At 42.1% G+C, this 17,292-nt stretch overlaps 1 protein-coding gene across 1 annotated transcript in view; it reads left to right on the top strand.

The window, feature by feature from the left end:
- Positions 1–17,292, top strand: part of KCNQ3 (potassium voltage-gated channel, KQT-like subfamily, member 3) — a 212,804-nt gene that overhangs the window by 165,674 nt on the left and 29,838 nt on the right. Inside the window, exons 2-3 of the mRNA XM_009881019.1 lie at positions 13,563–13,653; positions 15,424–15,550. Coding sequence (XP_009879321.1) covers positions 15,544–15,550 — 7 coding nt within the window. The 5' untranslated portion in view covers positions 13,563–13,653; positions 15,424–15,543. The remainder of the gene's footprint in view (positions 1–13,562; positions 13,654–15,423; positions 15,551–17,292) is intronic.

The following is a 17,292-nucleotide window of genomic DNA, read 5'->3' as shown; positions in this document are numbered from 1 at the left end:
ACATCAGGAATAAAATTGGGCAGTTCTGGAAAAGGCTGATAACCTCCTCCAAAGACTTCAACTTCAGACTTCAGATGAAATATCACATGCTTACAGATGATTGTTCTGAATTTTGAATGCTGATTAATTGCTTATGGTAATACAAAGCTACAGAAATACTTTAAAACAGCATCAAATTTACATAGGTACAAATACCATGTGCTATTGTTATTGTTTACTTGTGTAAATCAGTTCTGAGGATACAATGACCTCTGTAGAGCTTATCCAAAGTTCACCTTCAAGGAGGATGTGATTCATTTGCCATGCTAACACAACTCATAATTTACTAATGAATGTGAACTGGAGGTGAAAAAGGAGCACATATAACTTATCAGTGCTATATGCTTCAGCTGTTCCTGTGTTGGGCTTAGCGGCTGTGTTATCACCATGGTTTTGCAGCACACTGGGAGTTGCAGACCCTTCAATACTCCTGTGTAGTGCAAATGCTATAGAAATTCCACATGCCACAGCCTCTGTAAGAACCTTTGCTGAATCACTTTAAAGTTATTGACATTGAGACATTGAAAAAACACTATTATAAAGGGATTTGACTCTTAGCAATTGACCACCCCACTCATTTCTGTCCAGACCACATATCTTGTCATGTGTTAAACCATCAAGGCAGCAGCAGACATTTTAGCATTGAAATCCACTTTCTGTCCCTCTTCTCTCTTCCAAATAAATTGTTTAAAAAAAATCATCCCATAGTTCACATAGAACAATGAGAGAAGAGAAGCACTCAAATATATTTTGAAATACAGGTATTAAAGGGCATAAGAGCTGTGGCAGTGGTTTGATTGGGGTGCAGCTGAGTTACAGGGAGTGGTTGCAATTCTGTACTGTGAGAAAGGGCATGGCAGTGAGCATTTGGCCAGCTGGGGAAGGTGTGATTCAGAGACCGTGCTGGTCAGATTGACATCCAAAAGGCATTTTCAGCCATGTGACACTGTGTTCAGCACCAGGACTCTCAGTGGGTATAATGGAGCCATCTCGTCCACAAAGGCAAAGAACTGGGGCTTGAATCGTGCACCTAGCGCGGTATGAGATACCACAGGGGATCTTAAATATCCATATAGGGCTGGCAAATATGTAACAGAACCTATGGGACATCTGTGCCCCTATGGAGCAGCAGCTAGAGAGTGAAGATGCACCAGGATGTCCATCATTATCTGATAAAAGCCAATCCCTTGGGTGGCATTCTGACTAAGACCCTTACATTGATGTGTTTAAAAATGGCTATTTTCATGTGATGTCTGAGATAATCTAAAGCCTCATAGATATACCCATTCTTTCATAGAAAGAGATATTCAAGAATATTCTGCATTGAGCACTCAGTGGCCTTCCCCAGGTGTCCAGCTAATGCCATTTTATGGGGTACGGAGAATGGGCCAGAGCTGTGAAGCCTTGTTGCCTGACTCATCATCAATGCCAAACTACAGCCTGCTTGTCTATGGAGTATGAAGGAAAAATTAAGAGTCTGGTGTAAGAAAAGGTTAATAGGAAGAGCATCAAGTCAAAGTGGACTCAAAATCTGGTTTAATTTGCAGGGAAGTTTGGTCAGTCTGTTAACACGGTATTTTGTCTGTGTCAATTTGTGTGTCCCAATAAAAAGCATTCCTCCATGCCACCACTGTTCATTTGATCCACTGCTGCTGTATTGTGAGTTTACCCCTTGCATCTTTTAGCACAGATCCCTTCTCCTCCTCTTCTCTGCCTATGAATAAAGTGAGAGCAGCTCAAATACTTTGCATTCTACACAGTAAGAAATCCTTTCCTGGCTGATTGATTTGAGCTTGTTTTGCAGCACCACTGGATTTGTAAATGGGTCGTAGGCTACAGACCAGTTTGTTAAGAAAACTGATGTGTAGTGTTGTCACATAGAATAAGATGCAGTGATGATTCTGCACTCTTCACTTACATAAAAATTAGAAAAAGTTCCAAAAATCCTCCTAGATTTAAAAAAAAGAACCAACAACTGGATAGTTCAGAACAAGGATCTGAGATCTTTGATTTTCTCCAATGTAGGCAGTTAAACACTGCATGGAAAAGATCTGTCTTCCATTCTTCCTTCAAGCGTTTAGCTGGAAAAGTCCTGAGTCAAGTGCCCTGTATCACAGCCAAAACTGTGACCGTCTCAGGTGCAAATTGGTAGAGCTCTCTGTGGAGTTAATTCCAGAAAATCAGGAAGAGGCTCGTACAGTGATAATATTTATTTTCTGTGATCCAGAGATCCCAGTCAATCTGCCAGAACTGATCCATATATCTGGCTCCACGGGAGCTGCATTATCAGGACTCACTTCATTACCCATAATGGAAAACCCATTAAACTGTTACCTGGACCTGGAGTGTACCGGCGATGTTCTTGTGGGGTGCAGGTCGCATGTAGCCGTCCACCTTTTCCATACAGACTTGTAAGTCTATGACTATACAATATGTCTATTGGGAATGGAATTATGCAACTTTTCTTCTGAATGTCCATGTGAAAACTGAGATCATTGCATAAAGTGCTCATGTTCACACTTAAAGGTGAGTGTGTGATGGAGTTTGAGATGGCACAGACACAGAAGATACAGTCCAAATTGGAAATTGCTTTTTCACTTGGAAATCCCACCTGTCTGAAAGTGCTAGATTAGGTTGGAAGCATTGGCATTGTTTAAAAAAAGTATGTTCTTTTGCAATATAGGGTCAAAAATAGAAAAAAAAGCCCTGTCCTGGTTTGAGGTAAAACAGGACCCATTTTCTGGTTTGTAATTTTACTTTGCAGCTAAGCCTAACTGAACTTTCTGAAATTAACAACATCTTGTGCAAAAACTGTTCACTCTCAGTGATAAGGCCTGATTAGTCGTAATTTATGCCAAGGGATGGTATGCAGAGAGGCTTTTGCTTATACTAATTGCTATAACACACAAGGCCAGCTGACTTTGTTATTTGCCCTGTTGGAAGGTCGGAAGCAGAAAAGCATAGAGGGATCCCACCTGCGGGGAGGAGTGGACAGGACAGGTGACCCAAAACTGACCAACAGGGTATTCCATCCCATCTGCCTCGTGCTCAGTGTAAAAGCTGAGGGATCAAATGGTCAGCTGTTTTTCTTCAATGGCCGACATCCGAGGAGGACTCTGTCTGTTCATGTGCCTTTGATCCTGATCCACGCATTCCCAAATCCAGATCCAGAATCCAGTTCCCATCCATCACTAAGTCTAGTCTGGGACTTTTGCAGTGCCTGTCGATGATGTGATCATCATCCTGGGAGCTTGATACAGTTTCATATATATTGTATATATCATAATTTTATTTCTTAAATTATTTTATTAATTTATTAATATTTTCATTAAAGTAGTTTAGTATTTTTTGTAATCTATTAAGTCTCTTTCTCCCCCTCCCTCTTCTCCTTGGAGAGAGAGGTGGGGGAGGGCATCTGTTGTTCACTTCAGTGGCCAGTCTGACCCAGACTATGACAAGCCCCAACTATCAAAACTCCCAAATGGGTAGAAGTCTTGGGTAAAGAGTAAAGATTCTCTTTTCAGTTCACTGTAAGAATATGCCCAGCCACCGAGTTAATGTATTCACTTCCCTACCTAGAAACCTGTATTAGAGACTACAGAGGTTATTTCTGGACAGTGCTATCTTCCTGATACTAGAAATTCACTTTCAGCTATATCACCTTTAGATGACCTAATATGTTAGGACTAAGGAGAATCTCCATCCTTTATTGGATGTTGGGGGAAACAGTGACAAAGGATGAGGAAAAGACTGAGGTACTTAATACCTTCTTTGTCTCGGTCTTCAATAGTCAGACCAGTTCTATGGGCACCCAGCCCCCTGAGTTGGATGACAGGGATGGGGAACAGATGGGGAACCATAATCCTAGAGGAAATAATTAGCAAGCCTCTACACCACTTAGACACACACGAGGCTATGGGGCCAGATGGGATCCACCCAAGGGTACTGAGAGAGCTGGTGGAAGTGCTCACCAGGCCACTTTCCATCATTTATCAGCAGTCCTGGCTATCAGTTGACTGAAAGCTAGCAAATGTGACACCCATCTACAAGAAGGGCCAGAAGGAGGATTCAGGGAATTACAGGCCTGTCAGCCTGACCTTGGTGCCAGGGAAGGTTATGGAGCAGATCATCATGTGTGCCATCACACAGCATGTATGGGACAACCAGCAGATCAGGCCAAGTCAGCATGGGTTCATGAAAAGCAAGGTCTTGCTTAACTAGCCTGATCTCCTTCTGTGACAGGGTGACCCACTTAGTGGACAAGGGAAAGGCTGTGGATGTTGTCTACCTAGAATTTAATAAAGCTTTTGACACCATTTTGCACAGCATTCTCCTGGAGAAACTGGCTGCTCCTGGCTTGGATGGGCATACACTTTGCTGGGTCAAAACCTGGCTGGATGGCTGGATCCAAAGAGTGGTAGTGAATGGAGTTAAACCCAGTTGGTGGCCCATCACAAGTGGTGCTTGTCAGGGGTCAGTGCTGGGGACAGTTCTGTTTAATATCTTTATCAGCGACCTGGACAAGGGGATCAAGTGTACCATCAGTAAGTTTACAGACAGCAGCAAGTTGGGTGGGAGTGTTGACCTGCTTGAGGGTAGGATGGTCCTACAGAGTGATCTGGACAGGCTGGATCAATGGGCTGGGGCCAATGGTATAAGATTCAACAAGGCCAAATGCTGGATCCTGCATTTGAGTCACAATAACCCCATGCAACACTATAGGCTTGAGGAAGCGTGACTGGAAATCTTCCTGGCAGAAAAGAACCTGGGGGGATTGGTCGACAGCCAGCTGAACGTGAGCCAGCAGTGTGCCCACGTGGCCAAGAAGGCCAATAGCATCCTGGCTTGTATCAGAAATAGTGTGGCCAGCAGGACTAGGGAAGTGATTGTCCCCCTGTACTTGGCACTAATGAGGCCGCACCTCAAGTACTGCATTCGGTTTTGGGCCTCTTACTACAAGACAGACATTGAGGTGCTGGAACATGTCCAGAGAAGGACAACAAAGCTGGTGAAGGATCTAGAGAACAAGCCTTATGAGGAGTGGCTGAGAAAACCAGGGTTGTTTTGTCTGGAGAAAAGGAGGCTGAGGGGAGACCTCATCATTCTCTACAACTAGTTGAAAAGAAGTTGTAGTGAGGTGGGGGTTGGTCTCTTCTCCCAAGTAACAGGTGAAAGGACAAGAGGAAATGACCTCAAGTTGTGCCAGGGGAGGTTTAGATTGGAAATTAGGAAAAAATGTCTTCACTGAAAGGATTGTCAAGCATTGGAACAGGCTGCCCAGGGAAGTGGTTGAGTCACCATCCCTGGAGGTATTTAAAAGATGTGTAGATATAGCGCTGAGGGACATGGTTCAGTGGTAACTTGGCAGTGCTAGGTTAACAGTTGGACTTGATCTCAGAATCACAGAATCACAGAATCTCCTAGATTGGAAAAAACCTGTAAGATCATCTAGTCCAATCTTTAACCTAACACGGACAAGCCGACCACTAAACCATGTCCCTGAGCGCTGTATCTACACAAGCCTTAAATACCTGCAGGGATGAGGACTCTACCACTGTCCTGGGTAACGTGTTCCAATGCCTGATGACCCTTTCAGTAAAGAAATTCTTCCTAATATCTAATCTAAACTTCCCTTGGAGCAACTTGAAGGCATTTCCTCTTGTTCTATCCCCTGTTACTTGACAGAACAGATCAACTACCACCTCTCTCCAGCCTCCTTTCAGATAGTTGTAGAGAGCGATAAGGTCTCCCCTGAACCTTCTTTTCTCCAGACTAGAGATCTCAAAGATCTCTTCCAACCAAAATGATTATATGATTCTATGAGTCTATTCTATGATAGGGGAATTCGGTCAGGCGCAAGAAAGGGTGGGTAGGATGTTTCACTAGGGTTCTTTTCTTGTTTGTGGGTTTTTTTTTCTCCCCTACAGTCTTTTGATTTCAAACAGGAAGGTAGAAAATATCACAACAGTGTGTCTAGTCAAGGCAAAAGGCATGACAGCGGATTCAGAAGTTTCTCCCATTTGCATTCTTTGGAGCTCCCTAAAAATTCATTGAGAGGACATAACGCATTCCTCTCCTCCTTTCTAAAGAAATGGGAAGGGATTGTGGGGAGATTTTGTCATATTTGGAAGTGGACTTCTTGATCTTTCATCTCTCTGGACACAACACTGTTGGTGATGCTTAGAAAGGTACCTTCCTGGAAATTCCTACTTAGGATTTTTAAGCATTGACATGAATGATTAATGCTCTTACCTTAGACTCTTTATATACTCTAAATTCACTTTACTTCTTTACAGGGTTTACTGAAGGCTGGGCACTCGACTGCTGAATTACAGGCTGACTTTCAAATGTCCTACCCTTTTATTTCACAAAATTTAGCAGAAACCAATGCATGAATCTTAAAGTTTACCTTCAAATGGCTTCACACAAATTTGTTAATGTCCTTTGGAGAAAGTCTTGTTAGAGGCACTTCTGAAACTCATTTGATTTGTGGTTATTGCAGCTGGGGCTGCTGGGTAATGCGATTCTGCTCTCTGCTGTTCCTGTTTTGCAGTGCTGCATGGCCCACTGTGTTTCACAGTATATGTGTCTCAACTCAATTAGGAGCATGCTGCCAGCCAGAGATAAGCCCATGGACAGGCACACTAGTCATGGCAGATAAAACCCCCAAACAATAGTTCAGTCCAATGTCATTCACTTAATATAAAAATAGAATTTAAAGCTACTAACAGAGCAACTCAGAATATTTAGTTGCAACAATCAGAAGCTTTTCCATTTTTATTCCACCCACAGGATAGGAGACATCTAACTCCTTGGTAGCTAATGTGATAAGATGACTGGGCTTCTTCTTGTAACCTATGTATGCTCGGCCTTTCAGAGCATCTTTAAAAATTGTTTCAGAGACAAGATGGAAATGGGGTCTTAGTGGATGGCTCCTGTCTTCCAAACTGGGAAAAATCAGGCAGGGAAATGTAGTGCACTGTGCTCTCTATTTTATACTCTTATGCCAGCAAACTGGGGAGATGTGTCAGGCCATTCTTCTGAAATGTCAGCAGAAAACCCGGGATGATGGTGTTCATGCTGTCTGACATTGCTGACCCAAAATATTTTGTACCATCATGCCAGACTCCCTAAGGAAGCTGGCAACAGAGGTACACAGGGCACTGAAGCAAAAAGTTTTTAGGAGCAGACCTAAAGAAAAAGCAACAAGAGCAGGTGCCTTAACCACGCTCTTGGCTTGGATGTGGGGGACAGGAGAGAGGAACTGTCTCATTTAAAAGCTGTTCTTTTGCACCTTGAATGCCCTGCCCAGCTTTCATTTCCCAGATCTTGCTTTTGAAAAGCTTTCCAAACTTAAGGAAACGGCAGTGAAGCCCGTTCAGAGGAACTCCTGCCAATAAGAATCCAAGGTCATAAAAAACCTGGCATGAGTAAGCATTTAGGCTTTTCTGTCTCGGCTTCCTACTGGGAGAGGGACAATGGCTCTCACTTCTCCCCCTACTGTCATTCTGAGCTACCACTTCATCACCCGCCAGATCGGCTGGTATGCTAGTGCGACTAGGGATCTTTTGGGGAACTTTATTTCCTAGAGTTTCCTCCAGCATCTTGTGAAGAATTTCTGTCTCTGCCATTTCAGCAGAGCAAGAGTGCAATTCAGCTTACTGAGCATTGCATTTCTGCCCTCCCCTTGCTGTATGATGCTATGGGGCCAGGGGCTCCTGCATGGAGCTGTAGATGTGTGTGTGTACTCAGTAGAGTCTGTGGATGCAAAGAAAGAGGAACCTGTGAACATTCCTACCTGAAGCATTTGCCACTTTTTATCTCCTCCAGGACCTCCACTGAGTTTTTCATTGCGCTTCCCCATACCCCTCTGCACAGTGCACGTTTGTAACCTCAACAAAGGTTTTGAATTTTTCCTGTCACCCCTATCTCAGTACTGATCTCTGTAAGAGTAACTGGCCTATTGCTTGGAATAGCAGAGACACAAGAATCTAAATATTAAACAGTGAGTATTCCCAAGTCTGTGAAAATCAGGCATGCATTCCCTTCTCTCTGAAGAGCTGTTCTCAAATATTTGGTAATGTCATTTTTATGGTGTTAAAAATCCCAACTCAAGCCTCTCATTAGCAACCATAAAGCAATCAGTACAAGATACTGCAGATGTTCTGTGAAAACTGAAATTTGGATGCAGAGAAAAAGATGGTGGGTAGGAATATAGAGCAACTGAAAGAACTGTGAGAAAAGATGCATTTTTAATCCTTATAGGTAAAAGCCAATAGCTGAAAAAAATAAGGTTGTTCCAATATGAAATTTGGGAAAGCGCGTGGGGAACCATGGTTTTAGAACCATATTGCATTGGAAACCATAAACCAGAAATTGAGCAAAACACTGCCAGATTTTCCTAATATAATCTTAGAGAATTCTATTAACGTTTACTGGGTGGCAGAACATAGTGAAACTAGAACACAAGTTTTAAGTGAAAGCAAGAAAGGACCAAATGGAGGAAATCAGAAAAATCTCAGGAAATCAGATAAATCTCAGATTCATATGAACATTCAGAGACGGAGAAAATTCCAGTGGCTTGCAAGAAATGGTACTGAAGATGTGAGAGCAAGCAGGAGTCTATGCACTATTGCACTGGAGAGGATTTCTTACTCATAACTGTTCAAGAGGTTTTCCTGCCCAGAGCCTGGATTATTATTTTGTAAGCAGGATCCTTGACCACATGTAGATGTGATGCCTAAATTTACAGCAAGGGATTTCAGAGAAACCTGGTCAGGTAAGAAGTGGGCTGGTATGGCTAGTTCTTCCAGTAGTAAAAATATATAAATATTATTAAAAGGTGGTGTTTGTAATTATATCCAAAACATGGCTGAACATAAGGGGTAGCATTCAGCTAGTTTACACAATAAACATCTCCAAAGGAGCTAGTCGCTAGAGTCTTTCCTTACAGTTATAGAGAAGTAATTGTCTCTGTAGGTTCTTCTGGCCAGCTTGAGCTGTCTACTTTAAAACAGCATGAGTTGTACGCTAGAAGCACCATATTCCTCTCTATTAACTGTAAGCCTAATTGAGATTTAACATTTTGCCACACAGCACAAAAATTTGCCAAAATAATGCCAGATGCAAACATGGTTTGGCCTGCCTATGATGCACCTAGTCCTCTTGACAGCTTCAAAAGGATTGCTACATTTTGGAATAGATTATAGGCAAATTACTAAGTGAACTGCTCCTAAAGCAGATCACATAAATCCTAATCCTAAAATTCTATGATTCTAAAATTTTGAAGCAAGAAATGGTGAACAATATACATGACAAGCACCTATATATGGGAAAAATACAAGATTTCTCAGCTAGATCTGCATTATATTGGCTTCAAATGAAAGCAGATATAGAAGAAAAACTCAAAGAATGCGAAATATTAAAATAAATCAAAATTTCTCAGACAAAACAGTGTGCAATGTTCATCCAAGCAACATGAGATTCATGGTCTAGCATAGTCATAAATTACTACTTCTTTCCTGGAAAAATTGTGTATTGGTTTTGGAATACTGTCTTAAATGGTACAATTAGAAAATATGAATGTTAAACATGTGATTTCCAATAACGAGCATTTATTTACTAGACTAGTATATTAGTTGTGACAGTGACAAAAGAGCACTGCCATTTGGTGGTCTAAATCTTACACATACAGCAAATTAATCAGCATTTTAGGCATAATACTGCAAATAGGTACAATGTAATGAGCTGTGAAAAATAATGTAAAATGATAGCAAGGATGATTCTAAAAACTGAAGAACTAAATTCAGATCCTCATTTGGCATATCTGATTTACAATCTTGAAGTCTGGACTGCCACCTGCTGAAACACTGTTCAATAAGAAGCTGAGGCTTAATAGGACTCAATTTTCATTACTAAACCCTGACTTTTACCCTATTTCTTTCTTCTTACCCTTGGTGTTCTGTGTCCCATGGATAGTATTGTTACAACTGAGCAAATTTGAGACTCTCTCCCTCTCTGCCCCTTGATTCCCCAGGTCAGTGTCAGTCTCCCCTCTGCTCATCCTCTGTGAATTCAGCAGTTTCCCTGCAATTTGCCTGTTAGGATTTTGCAGTCAGGTGCAACCACTGGATCCACACTGCTGCTTCTAAAAGACGAAATGAAACAATATAGAGTCAGCTATTGTCCTATTGCCATAGGACGGTATAGACTCAGCAACTGTCAAGCAATTTTAGAGTCTTTATGCTTGCAAGGCCACAATATGAACTCAGATGGTACATATGCCCACAATATGAGCATATAAGCAGCAAGGTGAAGTTGTACCTTGTTATCATCTTTACTGAGAAAGGGGATTGATGAGGAAACCATGACACCTGTGTAGCAGCTTCCATAGAAAGAGGACACCAGAAGGCTTGCAGGCTTCATAAACACCAAGATCCAAAACAGAAGAGGCTGCAGGGAAATCGGTGGGTTGCATAGCATCAATGGAGATTAAAATTCGTGAAGTGCTCTGAACGTGGTTGTCATTTCAGGTGCTAAGGGAGGATTGCTGAGATGTGATTTGATTAACTTGCAGTGGGTGTTTATCCTTTGGAAACAGTGTGGTAGAAGGATAGCTGACCCTTCCGAGATGTATCGCAGTTATGTATCCCAACACAGGCTTTTCATCCCTACACACCCCAGAGTACTGCAGGAAGGAGCAGGACCCTGGCTCTGTGGTCTGTGTCGGTTTTGGGACTGGTGTTCCTGCTCAGCAGTTGCACCTCTGAGGCACTCTTCTTGGCTGCATTCATGCACTTCCTGCAATGGGGGGTTCAGACCACATTCACTACTTAGACTTGCCCTCAAAATTATTCATGGTGACTTCTGACCTCCAGTCTCACCCTCCCACCCTATTTTTACTTATTTTTTATCTTGCATGATCTGTTGTTTTCATGGGTGGGCTCTCTGAGCACTGGGGCTTGTGGCACAGGCTGTGGCTTATAGAGCAATTGACCTAGCAGCACCCTTTGTCTATTAATGCCAACGTTTGGGTTTTTTAGTGACCAAGGAAAATCCTTTTCACTGCTGTGAGACTCCTTTTCTTGTACATCAAATACATGCGTGCGGTCACTGGAAAATCACCTGCACTGGGTTTGTTTCCTGGGAAAAGAAGACAGGAATGAGCCATAGCCCCTTGTTCTACGGAGCATCGATACCCTCTAGTGGTAAAACCACAGTCATTTTTAGGCAAAAGATGACGATTTCATTACTGACTTATCTTCTGTCTTCCTCATGGACAAAAATCTGCACATTATCTTTAATTGACAGTACTATTCTGTTGAAGGATATCATAAATTCACACCTTTAGTTTTAAGTAGCTGATGATGTAATTTCCTTGGACTGTTTTCAGTGTGTTTTGCGTTTCATTAAATCATTTAAATGATACTTGTGAGCTGATGGGTGACCAAATTTTCACATAGTATAAAGAAACGGCTGTAATGGAAAGCATCAAGTAGCAGTAGCTCAAGGATTTAAATGGAGAATTAGTGATGGTGCCACTGTGATGGCTGTAATGTGGCAGATCATAGGTGGTTTATAGCTAATCAAAGGAATCATGTTGTCTCGGTTGAGTTCTCACCAGTTTGCTCATGGAGGAGCAGGGTAGCTGGATTGTGGGTCTGGGAGGCCAGTGAGCCACTGGCTTTGTAACTGCAAGGTGGGGATACCAAGGTACGGCGTGACAAAGCGAGCCTGAGGGCATGGCAGGAACATCGCAGAATTGCTAAGTTATCAGCCTAATGTCTTCTTGAGCAGCATGAGTGTGGTTATAGGGAGATGGCAAAAGACGCATTATGGATCCAAAGGCTATTTCCTACCAACCACATAACCCTTGCTCTAGAGTATGACTGATGAGTGGGAGAAGGTGAAATTTGTCAAAGAAATCCAGAATTATTTAGCATGAGCAAACACATTAGTTTCTGTTCTAACCTTGGTTGAAATGGCCGATCTAAAATTTTCCTGGCATAGGAAACGTCAGTGTGAATAGCTAATGTTAGGAAAGCCACAGCAATGTAATCCTTCAGGATTTGCTCTGAAGTGTTTCACTGTTGCTTGCTCTGTTGCTAGTTGATGCTGTTTGAGGGAAATCCCCCCCCAAAAGGCATCAGGAGCTATCTGGAGCTCACCTCTCTCCCTTTACTCCAGCTGCAAAAACGTTGCAAATCTGCAGAATGCACTCCCTTAGCCCTAGGCTTCCCCATACGTGAAGGAAAAAAAATCCCAAGACAGGTGAGAGGACATGCGTCTCTGAGCTGAGCCCCCTTCCCCATGGTCCTTGCTCGCTGCTCCACACTGCAGGCTGTGGACTCTGCTCATTTCACCCAGTGAAACAAAGTGGAGTTTTATTCAGCAAGAAATGAAATCACACTTCAGGTATCAGATTGAAATTCAAAACAGGTAGTACACACTAAACACAGTTTGAGTCTTAAAAAGCTTTTTTTTCCTGGATGATTTCAGTACCTAATGCCTATCATTTCTTTGATGTACCCTAACTATGAAAGCAGGGGATCCAGAGCTTTTATGGAAACGTCCTTCCAATTTATTCACTAAGCTCTGAAATATTTCCATGGCCACCTGCCCCTCTGTTCCTGCAGATCAGGTTTTGGGAGCACATTAAAATGCCTGTGATCCGGGTACATGAAGTACTAGAATATGAGCTTCCCCCAGTCTGCTTCACAGAAATCACTTACGACACTTCCTTGATTTTTCTTACCTCTTTATGTATAAAAGATTTTGAATAGCTTGAACCTGGGAATAGTTTTACAAAGCAGATCAACGTGACTTTAGATTGGACTGAATTGGATTTACCAGCAGTGGGAGTTAAATTTTCTGTCAAATCTCTGTGTTCTGGAGCCTCACAGACAGGCAATAGCAGAGGGACAGTGATTTATCAACCACTGTGTTTATTGGAAAGCAGAACTTTACCCTCTCTATTGTTTCTCTTTCAAACCTTTTTATCTTTTCATCCACATAGAAATGAGTGAAAAAGAGGAAAGAGAAAAAGAAATGCAGTGCAGTTTTCAAGGGAGGGTTTGTCCTGGTGATGCATTGTATTGAAGCGTTTACTGTTTCTCAGGTCTCAGGATGTGCCAAGTAGATTTATTCTGCTGTAACTGCAGTGCCATTTTGTGAAGCACATCAGCTTGCAATAGACCTCCTGAGCATTACAGTCCTCTGCCATACCATACAATACCTTCCCAAAATAAAGGATTATCCATTTCCTTCCTGAAGAATGTGGTCAAGTTAATGGACATCTGTCCCAGAACCATTCTGATTTAGGATCTTGCCATGATTTCTTGACTGCCAGCTCTTCCCTGTCCAGGTTGGGAACCCTTGATCTTCGTGAGAGCCCGCCTCACTGCTCACTAATGGGAGGTAGCCATCCCCTGAAGGTCTCCACTCGGGTTTTTGTAGGTAACATCTCCAATGCAAACACAGAAAGGACTAACAATGTTGTGGTTTTTCCTTTTATTTCATTCCAGATTTCTGATTGTCTTGGGGTGTTTGATCTTAGCTGTCCTGACGACTTTCAAAGAGTATGAAACTGTTTCAGGAGACTGGCTTCTCTTGCTGGTAAGTAGACTGGCTGCTGTATCACCCTGGTAATGTCCTTGAATTGAAATCAGCCCCAGCAGCAGTGATGAAAACTTACTCCAAGCTCTGCCTGCAATAAGATTTCTTCTGTAGGTCCTGGAGCAGTGACTGTACACTTACATACTATTGGAGAGTTCCCGGTCCATTGTCAACACTGACTGAGTAAAAAGGAAGTAAGGAGAGAGGAAAAATACTAGCCTGAAAGTATTAAATAATGGCTTTACACCATTTGCATAATGGTTCTCCCATCAAAGTATCAATACTTCTCCTATGTACCACGTCAGACCTGAGCATATTAGAAAACTCATTTTTGAGGGCTTCTACCAATCCCAGCATTTCTTTCAAGGGAGGTCATCAGAATTGGACTCACGGTTGTGCCCAATAGCAGCATAAGAGAAATTGTTGCAAGCAGTGCCTCCAATGACTGTCTATGACAGAAAATGTATTTGTTGCAAATATATTCCTTTCTCTGTGTTTCCAGCATGCTTGTTTTATAAATGCTGGAGTTCATGCTCAAGACTGTGTTTCTGTAGGCCTCCCATTTGGCAGAAGAAGAAAAAAATAGGAAAAAAACCCTCACTAATTATAAACATGATGTATTTGTCATTTTATGAAAATTACCCTAACAAAGAACTTTATCTGCTTCCACAGCTATCATGAAATAGAGAGTGCAATGTCTCACTTAACCTGGCTTTGTAGAAAAGCATCCCTAGGGAAACTGCACAGCAAGAGTAGTTCCAGGATCTCAATTTCCATTTCCTCTTGTACCCCACAGAGGCATGTAGATCCAAGAAAGAACTAAATGCCAAAAAGAATTAAAGGTGAATTCCCCTCACATGTTGCTTCTCAAAAAGTGCCTGTATGGAAACACCTTTATCCCCTAGGGAATGTGAAACTTTCTTTTGGTCCCTGTTACCCTGCTTAAACCCATTTTTTCACATTTGAAAAAGCCTGAAGTAATTTTTCCTTCTCCTATGCTTGCTTTTATGTGGTGCTCAGCAGTTTCCAGAAGTCCCTAGCAGCTGTGGGTATGAGCATCAGGAAAAAAAAACAAAAACAAACACCTTTCCTCCTTATCGTCTATTCACAGAGAGGAAAAGTAACTGTATGTCCCATGCTGCCCTTGGCCCATCTCCACTGGGCACCTCAGAGAAGCTCTTTCCTCCTCATTCCCTCCCGATGCTTAGAAGACTTCTTAAGCAAGGTGGAAAATCCCATTCTTCCATGCATCAGAAATTTAAGGGAATAATATATGCCTTAAAATTGTCTTATATATGCCTTTATCATTGCCTTAAATTTATAAACATATGAATATACTGTAACCTGTCCCTGTCTCTATAGATACAGCTGCATGAATGAGCTGCTGGTGGGTAACCCTGGGTGTGGGTGCACAGTGCACTGGGGACTTTGCAGTCACCACTCACGTATGTCTTCTCATTTTGTGTGAAACAGGAGGTCTTTTTGTGAAGTAATTGCCCTTCCACCAAGGCAGGGTAAGCACTTCACATTTGCCCTACAGCAGAGGCACATCCTTTCTGCAGAGTACATAGCAGGCTGTAAAGTTATGTCCTACTTTGTCTTGCCTCTCTCATCAACCTAGATTCTCCTCCCCACTTTTTTCTTCTCTCTCTCTCACACACACATACCCCAACACTTGCACCTCATCTGTTTCCTTCAGCTGTCTCTATGTATCCAGAATTACTGCAAAACTTGTTACAAATCTAACAACAGTTTTTGTCTTTGATACAGGAAACTTTTGCCATTTTCATCTTTGGAGCAGAGTTTGCCTTAAGAATCTGGGCTGCTGGGTGTTGCTGTCGCTACAAAGGATGGAGGGGGAGACTCAAATTTGCCAGGAAGCCTTTATGCATGCTGGGTAAGCACATGCTCTCTACTACTGTTTTACCCATTATGTCCTTTTCCTTCTAAGCCAGTTTGGGGGGGATGTCCAAGAACCAGTGAATGGCAGTGCAAAGAGCACTGAAATCAGATCTGCCCTTTGTGCTAGGAGCTCTGTCATGCTTAGAGTAGTTATTTGAAGTACCTGGCAATAACAATTCATTTGAGACACTCTGGTGGCTGGTCAGTGAGAAAAAAGTGGATCTTTCTACTCTTCAATCACATTTTTCTTGTCCTGGGTCCCACTGCATTTTTCTTAAGCTCATCCCAAAATATACTCTGTCTGCCTTCAGTTTCAGACTACTTCAGATCCCAACACTGTGCCATCTTCCCCCACCCTCTTTGACATTCAAATGTTGTGTTTTACCTTTGTAATGTTGGTCTGTATTTCTAAACAAGTATCTTCATGATTTCACCCATGTTATCTTTCAGGTTTGGAAGGCACTGCCATACAACTATCATAAAACTACTCATTATTCATGTTTGAATCCCCTCCTAAAACTCCCCATTATGTCCACAAACCAACCAGCCAACATTTAGGAGCTCACTTTGCCCTGAACACCTGTCATGAACATCCACATTCATTCACAGTTTCCAGGACTCTCTCACTTATTGTGATGCTTTTCAGGCCAAGCACTAGCTTTTTATTCTTTATTTGTACAGCACATAGCACTCTGGGGAGCCGTGGTGCTGCAGTTATATGAGTACACGCTACCCTCTTCCCTCTCCCTCCTTTTGTTCATCTTGTGGGTCTAAATGGTAGACAAAATTGGAACAAATTTTCTTTGTGCATCTATGCTATCTTCAGTTTAGTAGTGCTCCTTTGGATGCTATTGTTGTATAAATACTTCTAATAGCATTGTGAAGGCAATAGAGCATGGTGTGAGCAGGTGGGATTGGTAACGTCTCATACCTTCTTGGTAAAAGTGTCATCTCACTTCTGATAATGAATCTTCATTGATATCTGGGTAAAGAACAGAAAAAATCCCACTGGATTTGTTAATAACATCTCTTGGTTGTCATTGGTAAGAGTTTGTTTTAAGGATGATTGAAAGTGAATAAATCTGAAATCCATCTGGTGCCACTCTTTTTGGCTGGAAATACAATGTGAAGACAATTCAAAGACCGAGTGCCTGGAGAATGTTTGAAGCCTTTTGGTACCACTTTTTTTCTCATATATGTATAGGACCAAAAAGCAGGGGGGAAACGAGGAAAAGAAAGGGAAAGAAATAAAAGAAGAAATGATGTGATTTGCATTTCAAACCTCTTCAGTTGATCAGCAAATTGGCCCTGTGAGTGCTTTCAAAAAATAGTATTACTGACTTCGAGATTTTCATAGGAAAACTTGTCCAAAAGAACAAAATACTAGATGCACTATCAAAACCTGAATTTCTTATCTGGTGACCTGTTCACTATGGTGTTCCTGTGGGACAGATGAATATAAAGTTGTTTTTCTGTTAGCGTTTGAACACTGTTTCTTCCCTAAGCTAGTTCAGACAGTGTCTCAGGTCCAGTGCATCAGTCTGTAAATAGATTATGAGGCTTTCTGGTGGGTTCTGTGCATGACGCTGACTGTGTGGCAGGTGCAGATATCTGTCTAATTGGCAGGAGAAGGCATTTTCAGGCAACTTTAAAATTTGCCTAGGGAAATTTGCAACACAACCAGATGGGATTAAGAAGCAGGTGATAGGGCCACTTTTGTTGGCAGGCTTTGTTCTT

Source organism: Charadrius vociferus, unplaced genomic scaffold (assembly GCF_000708025.1).
Source record: "Charadrius vociferus isolate BGI_N301 unplaced genomic scaffold, ASM70802v2 scaffold2, whole genome shotgun sequence".
Classification (NCBI taxonomy): domain Eukaryota; kingdom Metazoa; phylum Chordata; class Aves; order Charadriiformes; family Charadriidae; genus Charadrius; species Charadrius vociferus.
The sequence above is the reverse complement of the archived record's forward strand: the minus strand, read 5'-3'. Positions and strand labels throughout refer to the sequence as shown.